The sequence below is a fragment of the Eurypyga helias genome, unplaced genomic scaffold (assembly GCF_000690775.1).
Source record: "Eurypyga helias isolate BGI_N326 unplaced genomic scaffold, ASM69077v1 scaffold13167, whole genome shotgun sequence".
NCBI classification, from domain to species: domain Eukaryota; kingdom Metazoa; phylum Chordata; class Aves; order Eurypygiformes; family Eurypygidae; genus Eurypyga; species Eurypyga helias.
Window position 1 is genome coordinate 1649 of NW_010260259.1, and position 12705 is coordinate 14353.

A 12705-nucleotide genomic window follows, 5' to 3' on the forward strand; every position below is an offset into this window, starting at 1 on the left:
TAGGGAAAGGGTTAAAACATTCAGAATTTGTATCTAGAAGTTTGTGTCCATCTGATGTGACTGCAGTTAGCCTTGCTTTGAGCCGGAGTTGGACCAGAAGATCTGTAAAAATCCCTTCTGACATAAATAATGCTACGAATATCTGGAAATAAGTGGCTGCAACTGAACTGTTACTGAGAGTTAACACATTTGCTAGTGCTTTGTAGGAAAATCTGTGTTGTAGTCTGCTCACCGATGGTTCTTCTAAGTCTACCCTGTTAGGTGGAGTGATGGAAGGCTTGTTACCTGATTAACATAGACTTTTCTTTAGTTTCTTGAATTCTCATTGATTTTTAGGGCAAACTGAAACATGAGTGATACAGATGAATCCAAGGCTTCTGGCTCTGATTACCCTGGTGCCCAAGAGCTGATCCGCAGCCGGCAGAAAGAACGGGTTAAGGTCTGTGCGCATGAAGCAACTGCACAAAGGGAGCGTTTACATTCAAGGCAGAAGAAAGCTGCTCCTGAGCTTAACAGAGTATGTAAATCTTCAGCTGAGGTGTTACTGGACAGCAGTGATGCAGAAATGTGAGTTTTTCGCGAGTTGGGAATTTTCCATATGAAGAATCTGTCATACCTCATAAAAGCATACATTCTCTTGGAAGTAAATATTTTTTTTTCTTCTTCAGTGAGCTCTCTGCTGCTAGTGGCAGTGAGTACCATCCGAAGTGCTCCATCACACCTTCAAAGGAAAAAGAGGGATCTCAGTCTTCCAAGCAACAAGCTGAATCTGTTTCAGGAGTGCCTGACAAGGAAAGCTCTTCCAATTCTTCTCTGTCCCCTCAGAGTCCAGTGAAATCATCTGATACTTCCCAGAAACAGAAGTCAAGGTTCAATTTGAAAGCCATTTTAGCCTATCACTTCAGGGGAAAGAAGTTCAAGGCTGCAGCACACCAAAAATACAAGGATAGATCAGGCAGGAGGAAGAGAAAGTATCAGCGCACCCAGACACCTCTGAGGAAGCCACTCCCAACAGCCTCACCTCAAGAGAAAAAGAGGCGGCTTCTGGACAGAGGTTTTCAGTTCCCTTTTGTTGAAAAGCATTATGGGCAGAAACATATTCCCTTAAAGATGGTTCTTGGCTATGAGGTGAGCCCTTTGTTTTGTGGGGTACGTGTACTTTTTTAGTCTGAATATAGTGCAGTTAAACTGGTGATGTTGTGCTTCTACCTGATGTGCTGCAGTAAAACAGTGAGACAGTTGTTACTGCTGTTAAACAGGACACTGGAGATTGTCAGCTTAATACCTTTTCAGACAAACACAGCTAGGATGTGGGTGTTGGTGTAATACTGCATGTCCGTTCAGAATCTTTAATGGTATTTTAGTGGTATTTTTAAGATCTCACCTGATGCATTTTTCTTTAGCAAGCAGCTGCAAAGGGATATTTCCAGTACATTGAAGTGCTTAAATACGAGGAACATCTCAAAAAAGCTTTAAAAGCCCTTCAGGCTAGCGAAGACTTAGAAAGAGAATGTATGGTGGTGCGGAAACACAAATATTTAGATGACGAAGGCCCCATTTCCCCTATCCAGGAGACAATGTAAGTTCGTTTTTATATTTTCAGGTGGTGTAAACTTGCTTTTTCTGTTTTTAACTAAAATACGAGTTTGAGTGTATGCAGGTGGATGCATGACACCCCACCCCACTCCCCCAGCTCTTGGTCATCCCCAGCCCGTTTGCAGGCACGGGGAGGGCATCCACACGGCTTCAGTCACAGATGCAGAGCGCAGCACCGTGGCTGCTGTACGGAAGGCTCACTCCACCCCAGCCCTGCCTGTGCGGTCTGCCGCCCTTACGCTGGGGAGCTGGGGCAGTTGCTGGTAGTAGCATGCAGTTTTGTGACAGAGTTGTGGGAGTGTCAAGTTCAGTTCCTCTGCTGTCTCTTCAGGGACAAGGTTGTGTAATCTAACAATATCTGCTTATGAAAGCACTGCTTATTTTGGGAACAAAGCACTGCCACTTGGGGTTCTGTGCTTGGGAACTGGCTCGGAGTGTTTTGCAGAATGAGATATTTCTAACATGAAGATGGATGATTGTTTCAAGTGGTGATTTGTGCTGTCTCATTAAAATGACATGATAGTAATGCTTTTAAAAACAGGTATTTCCTGAAACCAGATCCTGTGTAGTTACCCCAGATAAAGAGGTGGAGTGTTTTATGGCAAAGAGTAAAGGATATTTTTTAATTTGGTGAGTTAGCTTAAATGCAGTGAAGGGATCAGCAAGAATAATAAATGTTGTAAATATACTTGGCACCTTTAAACTAGAAAGCCTAAAATACAGTGTGAAGGTACAAAGCTGCCTTTCAGCTGTTGTTCATTTACACAGCTGATTTATGCATGTTGAAGTATTGGAGTGAGCCTGTAAAACATGTAACAATTAGTTTGCTCTCCTACAGAGGAGCAGAAGAAAGAAAACTCTGTAGAAGGAACGTAAGCCAGCTCATCCAGACACTAAATTATTTACAGAGTACTGGACTTTGCGAGGTTTTGGAACCAGTCCTCCCAGTGCCATTTGTTGAAACCATAGTACTGAAACCTAAATCTCTCAGTACTGCTACTCGTGTCTACTAAATCTTTGTTCTGCTTCTAAGCACTCCTTCCACCCTGCCAGTGTTGCTAGCTGGGATGTCATTTTGCTGTCAAACTAGAACTGCATGTAGAAGTAGTGTTATCTTAGACCTACAGCTGTAGCACTTACGTAAACATTAGGAGAAACCAGGGGCTGTAGTAGGAAAAGTAATTTACACATTTGAGGCTACTATAAAAGTACATAGCTTGACTGGAATTTCTGTATTTCAGTGATAATGATAACTTGAATTCTGATAATCAAGAAGACCTTGATGCCAGAGTAGTGGTGAGTAAATATTCCTTAACTTCAGAAACTCTCCAACCTTCCTTGTCTTTTGAGGTTAAAAAATAGTAGATAATGTTGTGAGTACTTAATTCTTGAGCTGAGATCTAGAGGTAGCTGTATGATACCTGTGAATCCTGATCTGTACTGCAGAAGGAAGTTGTTTGGAGACTCCATGCTCTCCTCTCATGAAATAATGCTGGAGTGTGTAGGAATTCTGGAGTTAAATGAAGAGGTCTTTAAGTCTGCAAAGTTACTACCAAAATCTTCCAAGTATGTCAAAACTAGACTTATGAATACTTCTGCCTTCCATTTTTGTAGGAGAACAGCTCTTTCATTTTAAGCAGCAAAATTCCCAGTAAGAAAAAATCAAAGCCAGAAACAAAACGTGTGAAACTGAGGTGATTGAAATAGAGGAGGACGACTGCTGCTGAGAACTCTGGGCTTCTGCAAGGTTCACTTCCCTGCACAGAAAACTGACGAAGGAGGTGGCAGTGGTCACTCTTCAGATACCTTTTTGTGGCCTGCTTGGTTTACAACGCTGGCTGAAGTCAATGTCCAGCTGTCAGCCAAGCAACCCAGGCAGATGTGGGTTAAGGTGAGCACCTTGGGCTTGTGCCCGAGGGGGTTACAAAACAAGTACCATCTTTTTACGTGTCTTCTGTGCTCTTCTGTACCAAGTGTACACTATCCGTGGCTCAGTGACTGCGAGTCTTGCTGAAATGCTGGCATCTGCAGCTGGACTTCTGTTAACCAGTGGAGCGTAGAATTTGTCATGAAAACAGGAAAACGAGTTCCAAATACTGTAACAAAGTATGTCACAGTATGGAAAAGTGAATGCAGTTGCTTGCATACCTTGCAGAGAGCAGTTTTGGATCCCTTTTCTCTTTCATAGCTGACACTGTGAATGGTACTTGAGGGATTATTTTTCTGCATCTTACGGAAATGCAGGTTATGCTTTGAAATACTTAAAGCTGAGAAAGGGTTGAAAGCAGAACTGAAGTTTAATGCAAATCTTAGTGCCAAGAGGGAAAATTCGGAAGTGGTTAGTCAGCTGGGACAGAAGTCTGCTGCAAGATACAGTTAAATGCATTCCTGTGATGATAAAATCCATTTGTCTGGTTGAAGTTGTGTATTGCATGTAGAATAACTTCAGAAAACTAATTCTGTGCTCCTGAATCTAATGCAGTAATTTAAAGTTCCATGTTATCTTCAAAATAACTGGTGGTATAGTGAATCTTGGATAAACAAAGATGTGTCTTGCTCTGTCCAGAGTGGGATCTGAGGTGGGCAGGACTAAGCAGAAGGGGAAAGCTCTTCATAACAATGGTACTTAACAAGCATTGCCCCTGTTGCAAACACCTTTCTCAAATGTGCTTTAGTTGGAAATATGACCAGTGAGTGTTTAGAAAGGGTCAGAGTGGGGCTGACTCCCAGCTGACAAGCTGTCCTGGTAGCAGTAGGAATAGAGTCACGTTTGGAAAGTTCACTTGTGAACCAGCAGGATGTAAATAACCAAAGGGTGATCTGCCTCGCTCAAGCTCTGACAGCCACATCTGCCAGCAGCAAACTAACATCTGTTCATCTGTGCTGAGAGGGTGGTTAGAAAAAGCCTTGATATCTACTGGTTTAATTTCCTTAATATAACTGGCAGTCTGAGGAGACTTGCAGTAGGTGCTCAGTATAATCATAGAATCACAGAATGGTTTGGGTTGGAAGGGACCTTCAAGACCATCTAGTTCCACCCCCCCTGCCATGGGCAGGGACACCTTCCACTAGACCAGGTTGCTCAAAGCCTCATCCAGCCTGGCCTTGGACACTTCCAGGGATGGGGCATCCACAGCTTCTCTGGGCAACCTGTTCCAGTGCCTCACCACCCTCTCTGGGAAGAACTTCTTCCTGATATCTAATCTAAACCTCCCCACTTTCAATTTAAACCCGTTACCCCTTGTCCTGTCACTACAGGCCCTTGTAAAAAGTCCCCTTCCAGCTTCCTTGTAATACTAATTACAATTATTACAATTCCTTGTAATAATAATGAGAGCAGGTGAAGTGGCATTCCCTATAGGCTTGAAATAAGGTCCCAAGTCTTTACAAAGGAATTCCGGGGTTTCCCAGTTGCAGCTTAGTAGCTCTAGGGAGTAAAACTGCAAAAGTTACCCTGCAGTGGTCGAAGATCACGTGTAATACTGGTGCAGAATTACTGGCTAAATGTAGCTCTTTTAGGCGTCTACCTGAGCAATACTCTCTGCCCTGAAAGACTCATCCTGGATCTAGGCGTGGGGCTCTCGCTTGGTAAGGCGTAGCGAGGTGGTGTGTGGAGCCTCGCTCAGTCTGCAGTTCGTGTGATGAATTTTTCTGTTCAACTGCTGAGTGACTCAGAAATGAACTAATTTTCAATTCTGATTAGAACTGGATAAATGCACATGAAAGGCAAGCTTGTTACAGTTGTTAAATTGCTGAAACCAAGCTTCTGTCTTTAGCAATCTTCAGTTATTTGACCGTATCTAATAGTTTTCATCACCTTTTTTCTTCTAGTCTGTGTTGTTTTCAGAAGATGAAATTCTGCTCAGTTTTCCTGATGTGCAAGGTGAGCTGTTATTTGGCTTGGTTTCTGTTTTCCCTCTGTAGGTTTTCTGCTTTGCTTCACAACGTTTTGATCAAAGCAGTATTTCAGAGCTCACGTGTGAATACCTGGCAGTGTGTCAGAGCTGCGCAGCTTCTGCGTGAAGCTTCCAAGGTATTGAGTGCAGAGCGATGTCCCTTTCATCACTGACCAAACTGAGAGCCTGTAGCCTCTGCTTGAGTGAAAATTCCAACTTCAGAGTTCTTGAATACCCGCACGTGAAATGTGGTGGTTTGTAGAAGTGGTGTGTGGACACACTTTGGGTTTACCTGGTGTTGAACACTGCAAGGCAGCTTGTTCTGTCTGATTTGGCTCTGATGCTGCCTGGGATCTTCTGCTGGCGGTGCCTCACCCGCGCTTTCTGTGCTGGGTGTGTCCTACAGCTGCAGCCGATGGCCTCCCTGCCGTGACAGCTCATCGTCATGCGTGTCCCACACAGGAACGGCAGGAAGCAGCTGCTAGTCTTACATGTATGTATTGTTACAGCTGTGAAACTTCCACTGTAGGGTGTTAGCAAGGTCACGTGGTTTCAGGAGAGTCTAGGAGACAGCATGCACGAAAAAGGCATGGAAGATTATTTGACAGGAGAACATCTTTAACCTGGGAAGCCCCGAGCTAAAGCTGGGCCAGTAATAAACCCTTACAAGAACACACTTAAAGAGGGTAGGAACAGGACTTCTTACTTGGCTCTTGCTGTAGTAGGGTGATGGGTGAGAGAAGGTCTCAGTCTGACACAGCACAAATTGTTCTTAGGTCAGTGTGTCTGAACTCCTTGCCACAGTTACCTTTGTCCAGACTCCACCAGTCTGAAAGTCTAGAAGACCCGGTAGTGGTAGGTGACAGTTCTCACTGGTAAGTATATAGTAAACTGAAATGGCTTTAAGTGCTGTTTCAAGAACAGTTGGAAAATGAAAGCTGATGTGTTCAGTCTGTTCCAGCACGTGTTCAGTTTTTGTCTGTTGCTGTAGACAAAAAACCTGGAACCTAGTGCTTAGACAAACACCTTCTTTTGCAACCCACAGCTGATAAACGTATTAGTTGTGTTACTTATATGAAGGGACAGTATTTGCATGTGCTCAAACCCCGAGGAATCTAGGGCATGAGTTCCATGTTCTGGTTTGCAGAAGTGTTGTTCAGTTACATTGATTTCTTTCCAGGCTTCGCAGATGAAGACGGCAGCTCTGCAGCAGTGAGCAGGGGTAACTTGTTTGGTCAGCCGGAATTCCTGTGGCTGTTTGCTGGCCTTCTGATGTACAGATCTGTTCCTTTGGTGAACTCTGGAGCATGGAAGAGGTAAGCTTTGCGTTTCTTCTGAACTTCAGCGTAAGAGTATTAGATCCCTTCAGGCAAAAGTACCATTTCCACAGCAAGCAGTCAGGTTAATTTGTGCACTGTATGGTGTCTGCACCCAGCAGTATCGTCCTGGTGGGGTGTTCAAAAAGTGGTGCTACAGTATTTCAGCAGCTGGCATCGTTGGTTTTCACGCAGATGTGCTGGTTAAACTTGGTATTTCTGTTGAAACAAGTAGATTGAAAGTTTATATACTGGGATTGAAAGTTTATTACTTTTCCATACAACATGGAAAAACTGTTGAGCTGTTACGGGATTAAAGTATTGTTACATCGATGACCTTGTTCCAACACCTCTCTTAGGGAGCGTTCCTGTGATGTCTGGAGCAGTGGAAAGCCTCTACTCTAAAGTGTAAGTACTGAGGAAATCGTTTTTCCTGGGTGGAGATAGTTGGATGAGGATCATAAACGCTGAAGCCTTAGCTTTTTGGCTACCTTTTTACCAAGAAGCAGTGTTTTGAAACAAATCCATGTGCCAAAGGGCAGCTTGTTTCATGTTGTTTTAAAAGTCAGCTGGCTGGGCTGCAGAACCAGAAGCTACTCTGTAGATACGGTGAGGAACTAATTGTTATGCCTCGTTATTCACCGACAGACACAACTCCCTGTGTCAGTGTAGAACTAATTGCTATGCCTCGTTATTCACAGACACAACTCCCTGTGTCAGTGTCTGAACTGAAGAACGTGGCTAGAGGAGTGACAGGTTATGCTTTCCTCACTGCAAAGTTAATTGCAGTGGTGACAATGAGGCCTGTAACAGGTGCACTTAGTGGGACAGCTATGCTGTCAGAATGCAGCTACTGTAAGATCCCAAGGATTAGCTGGTTTGGGTGTTCCGTTCTGCATCCTGCCTACTAAAGGATGTAGAACTAGCAGGTAGGGGAAAGACGTGCGGTGCTGTGTTTGTGTAGATGGTTTATTACAGCATTTCTGTAAGCTGTCTTAAAGGGGGATGTCATAGGTGGGTTTTTTATGCCCTAGTACTGGCTCACTCCCTCAGTTGTATCCCATGTACCACAGTGCTCCAGTTCCTGAAATCACAGACAGAGGTGGTGGGCTGGGCCATGGCTCGGATTTTGCATGAAGTGCTTTGTTTGGGTTTAGCTTTCAGAGAGCACAGCTGGTCCACAGCCTGCCTCCTTCATGTTGAGTGTAAAAGTACCAACCACTGAAGATCTGAAGAAACTCGGAACTATTACTCATGTGCAACAATTTACTTCTTTTTAGGAGGTCCACGTGATGGTTCAGTGAGAACGAGCGTCTGGGTAAGTTGGTGTGACAGACGGTCTGTGGGTGTGTTCAAGCCCTGCCTGCGGCAGGTGAGCTGGCTGTCTTCACCTACCAAGCTGGTTAGATCGCCAGCTTTCTTACCGAGAAGATCCAGTGTTGCTTCAGAAAACATAAAGGCTTGTCTTGCCCCAAACTTGAGAATGCTGTGAGAAAACTGTGGTGATGATGGGCAAAATGTTCAACTGCTCTGAAGAGAGTGAGTGAGAACAGCCTTTCTGAACAAACCTTTGCCACATGTCCTTGGCATGTCACCTTATTCTGGGCATCCGTTCAGTGTATTTAAGGGCCATGTTTTGTGGCAGGGAGCAAAGGTCATGATGGTGTGAACTTTCTTTTAAACAGGACATTGTGAAGACCTGTCAAATTAAATAGGATAATATTCTGGTGTTGTAGTAGCTGTCAGTGTGATTCCAGGGAGAGGCTGTCAGAAATACCAGTGGGGATTAGACACCATGTACTGCTCTCGGTTCTGGTCTGCATGCACGTACCGGTTGGTAACCTTACCTTGATTTTTCAGGTAGCTGGAGAAGAGAGAAGGAAATGCCAGATATCTTTTCACATGAACCTGAAGCCCCTCCTAGGGTTAGTATGACATCTCTGGTTCTGGATATTCCTTAATGATTGAAGGGCTCTGGTTTTTGGTGGCTGGAGGTTTGTCAGATTAAGCTTGTGGTGACTTGTTCAACACTACCTCAACTGTACTTTGTGTTCATTGTCTGTTAAGTGAGGAATATTAGTCCAGGGAGGACTCCTACAGGTTTCTCCGTCTGAAAGGAGGGATCAGCTCAACTGCTTAAACTGGTGGTTTTACTTCTACAACTTCTACAGTGTTACGCCTAGCAGGGAGGGTTCTGATTGAGTACAACAATGTAGTTATCCCCTTTGTTGTTTGCCTTTCAGGTAGCATTAACTTTTAACATTAAAACTGTTTGCTCATGTGGAGTTACTTCATCTTTCCCAAATGTTAGTGTGTCATTTACCGTCCTCCTTCCCCCAAGTGCCTTGAAAAAGTTAAGGGTCTGTATGAGATGCCTTTCCAGTCTGCTTGGTTTTTATGTATCGTGCTTGCTTATGTTACCGGAAATGTTGAGGTCTATCCCGATAGGATCTCCTCCGTAGGTTCGTGTCGTTGGAAATGCCTCACAGAATAAACTTGCGGTTTCGCTTTACCCATCGAACTACCTGTTAGCTCTGTGGGATAAAACTGCAAGACAAACCGCCGTGGGGCACCCTGGGGGCTGCCGCGGGGCACGCTGGGGGCTGCCGTAACGCCTTACGTTCTCCCTTAGGTACTGACACGCTTTCGATACCAATGAAAAGGGGATTCAAGTGGAAAAGCTTGGTAAGAGTGGAAAGGTGGTGTGTTCTAGGACGTCAGGTGTCACCAACGTGTTGGATTACGTGGGCTGAACTTTTCCCTTCAGCCAGGTTTTTGTGTAGGTACCGGGGCACCCTGGGGGCTGCCGTAACGCCTTACGTTCTCCCTTAGGTACTGACACGCTTTCGATACAAATGAAAAGGGGATTCAAGTGGAAAAGCTTGGTAAGAGTGGAAAGGTGGTGTGTTCTAGGACGTCAGGTGTCACCAACGTGTTGGATTACGTGGGCTGAACTTTTCCCTTCAGCCAGGTTTTTGTGTAGGTACCCGATTTCTAACACTGTTACTTGTGGTTTGAGTTTTCTGGGTGGCTTTAATCTTATTTCCTGCCTTGGTCACGAAGGAGGGGGCTGTTTACATCTTGTTTTGGTGGCGCAGAAGAGGCAACGCTGTGGTGACCCCCTGTACTTGAAGTAACTTCATAAATGTGCTGTGTTCTGTTCGGTGTCAAGTTAATGCTTGATAGGTTTCATAGGGAGCGGCAACACTTGGGTGGTTCTAGTTTAAGTTGGGGGTTTAAGGAGTTAATTTATGAGCAGCTCAGGCAGTTTACTGCTGTACAGTTCAGATTCCTGCCTTCTGTTCCACAGAATCCAGGGTTTAAAGTAAAACAAGCAAAATAGTCCGGAAGAAACATAAATCCTTTGTGGACTTTAAGGAATTCCCAAGTTGCTGTCCCTGTTAGGTGAAACACATGGAGTCTCCCTTCCCTCTCAGTTGCATGGAAGCTTTTGGGGAATGAAGAGGAAGTACCTCCATTTAGCTTACACTCGCCACGAGGTGGCGCTTAAGGAAAGCAGGTATGTTGATGAGCAGCTGGTGACTATCTCCTGCAAGTGTTGCACTGTATGGTATCTGCACCCAGCAGCATTCTTCTGATGGGGTGTTCAAAAACCAGTGCTACAGGAATTCAGCGCTTGGCATCGTTGGTTTTCATTCTGCTGTGTCTGTTAAACCTGGTATTTTTGCTGATACAGTTTTTGTCCCCTTCAGGGATTTAGGTGTGCTTGCTTTGTTTTCATGTTCCAGTGTGGGAGCTGGATCCTGGCCTCTGGAATGTACATTCAGTTTCTGCTTTGTAACAGGTGCTTGCAGATGGAGAACGATGTGTGCTTGGCTGTGTTAAAAGGATGGGCTGTGGAAGATAACAACACCCTGTCTGACAGGTAGGTGCTGCGTTACTGGGCGGTTTGGGTGGTTTCATGCAACTGAGCTTGTGTTTGTGTGTTAACTTGGTGCGGCTCTAGGACATGGGAAACTCAGTGAAGTGTAGAAAGGGTTCTCCAACAGCAGGGATCGCTGGGCAGCCATCGCCCCAGATCTTGGCAGGTTGCCTGTCTGCGAATCGTTCTTGCATGTGCATACGTGCTTGGTGTGAGTGTCAGGGCTGTGCAGCTGCATGTAGCGCTGGCTTCTGGACCGACTGCTGCTGGGGTGAGAAATTCCTCTCTGGAGCTTTGCACAGATTTTAGGCTTGTTGGTGCACAGCTTAGCTCATGTCTTGGTCCTTAACAAGGGAGGGGCAGTGACTTGGGCGTAGAGCTGAGCCCCAGGTTTCAGCAGGGGGTCAGAGCAGTGGGAGGAGTTGGCAGGTCATTACCAAGGCTGCTAGGATATTGCTGTTCCTGGTGAGCTGTGGACATGACCGCACAGCAAACCCGTCAGACTCCCGATTGCCACGTGATGTGGCACTAGGTCTGCTGGGAATAAAGCTTGGATGTGGGTTTGGGGGAGAGTGCTCCCTGCTGCTGCAAAGGGGACAGCCACATCCGGCCAAGCGGTGGCTGTATCCTTGGGAACTCAACACCTCAGCTACACAGGAACTGAAGTTCAGTTAGAACCCTTGTAACTTGGACTCGGGAAGCTGCTGGATGGTTGTTGCGCGCACAGACGGGGAGACCGAGGGCTGCTCGGTGCGATTTACGTGTGACCGCTGTTGTTAACTCTGCGCTTACGCCAACCAAACCTGTCTAACCCACAGTGTCTGCTGCCAGGCCGCTGCCCGTCGGAAGGGTGAGAAACGCCGCTGCCAAAGGTACGAGTGCTCGGCAGCGTTGCTGGGACTGAAAATCTCAAGGTCACTTCAAAGAGGGTTTGCGTGGCTGAAAAACCAGCAGCTCTTAACGCGGTGACCGCATATCGAAATCCTCTGCAGGATGCTGTGGCCACGTGGTGTGTGCTATGGTCTATTTATGAGGAGATACATCTTCCGGAGGGGAAAAGGGTGTCATCTGCTGCCCTCGGGTTTTGTGAGGTGCAGGTGGAGGGAAGGGGCTGCTGGGGTTCAGTGAAACCGGGTGGCAGTGTGTGAGGTGGGAGAAGAGGTTGATGCAGCTGTGGCAGGAGCAATCCTGTAACCTGATTGCTGCTTCCACTTCCCTTGGCCATGATACAATCCTAGAGCTGCATGGGAGCCTGCAGAGTGGATAATCCTGGAGTGACCAGGTGAGGGAGAAGTGCAGGGTGGGAATGCTGTGGGCACTGAGCAGGTACAGGAACCAGAAAACGGTGATCCTGGGGGAGCTGGCAGTGGGAATCATGCATCTGCCCCATACCATTTAGTAGGGGGGTACACGCAAGTTCCCTGTGTTACTGCTGTTGTGCCAGCGCTGTCTGTCAGATGTGGGGAAGGCAGCAGGGCTCAAAGGGCTTCTGAGTCAAAGTGCTGACAGATGCTTTTCCTCTCTCAGGGCCCTGTGGTGTGGTACATGTCTGCTGCAAGGAAGAACCGCACAGCTCTTCCAGACAGAGAAAGAACCATCTCCAGAGTGTACGGCAGAACTTAGAACCCAGCATTCACACTTCCCTTCGTGCTCTGTAAACTGAAGTGGTGTGGTACCAGTTCAGCACAGGAGCCCGAGTTGTGACTTGCCTGTCACCCTCCTGGGGGGTGTGGGGGTGGCAAAGCTGCCTGCGTGGTGGTGTTGTGGAAGAGTTAATGGAGTGCATTGAGCTGTGATTTGACTCAAACAGGCTTTATCAGCTGTTCCCCTTCACTTCCCTGTCTAAAGCACGAGGGGTCTTTGTTCTGTACAAAAGGTCACAGCAATTAAATAAAACTGGTGTCTGAAAGCTGCAACCTGGGTATTTCCTGTTATACAAGAGCCTGAGCAGCCCTTACCCTGGCAGTTCTGTAAAAGAGGGACTACACCTGCTGTACTGCTGGTGTGCTTCCCC

At 46.2% G+C, this 12705-nt stretch overlaps 1 protein-coding gene across 1 annotated transcript; it reads left to right on the plus strand.

Moving 5' to 3' along the window:
* Window positions 1–349: 349 nt before the first annotated feature.
* Window positions 350–11660, plus strand: TAF1D (TATA box binding protein (TBP)-associated factor, RNA polymerase I, D, 41kDa). The gene is made up of 9 exons (XM_010154989.1): window positions 350–567; window positions 669–1128; window positions 1404–1579; window positions 2838–2892; window positions 3211–3290; window positions 5150–5184; window positions 6673–6808; window positions 10614–10694; window positions 11510–11660. The coding sequence occupies exons 1-9, from the start codon at window positions 350–352 to the stop codon at window positions 11658–11660; spliced, it is 1392 nt and encodes a 463-aa protein (XP_010153291.1).
* The last annotated feature ends 1045 nt before the right edge of the window (window positions 11661–12705 follow it).

Coding starts and splice junctions, on each gene's coding strand:
- TAF1D (XM_010154989.1), top strand. CDS start 350: ATGAGTGATACAGATGAATCCAAGGCTTCTGGCTCTGATTACCCTGGT. Junction 1,129..1,403: donor AGATGGTTCTTGGCTATGAG/GTGAGCCCTTTG, acceptor ATTTTTCTTTAG/CAAGCAGCTGCAAAGGGATA. Junction 3,291..5,149: donor ACAAAACGTGTGAAACTGAG/GTGATTGAAATA, acceptor CTGCCCTGAAAG/ACTCATCCTGGATCTAGGCG.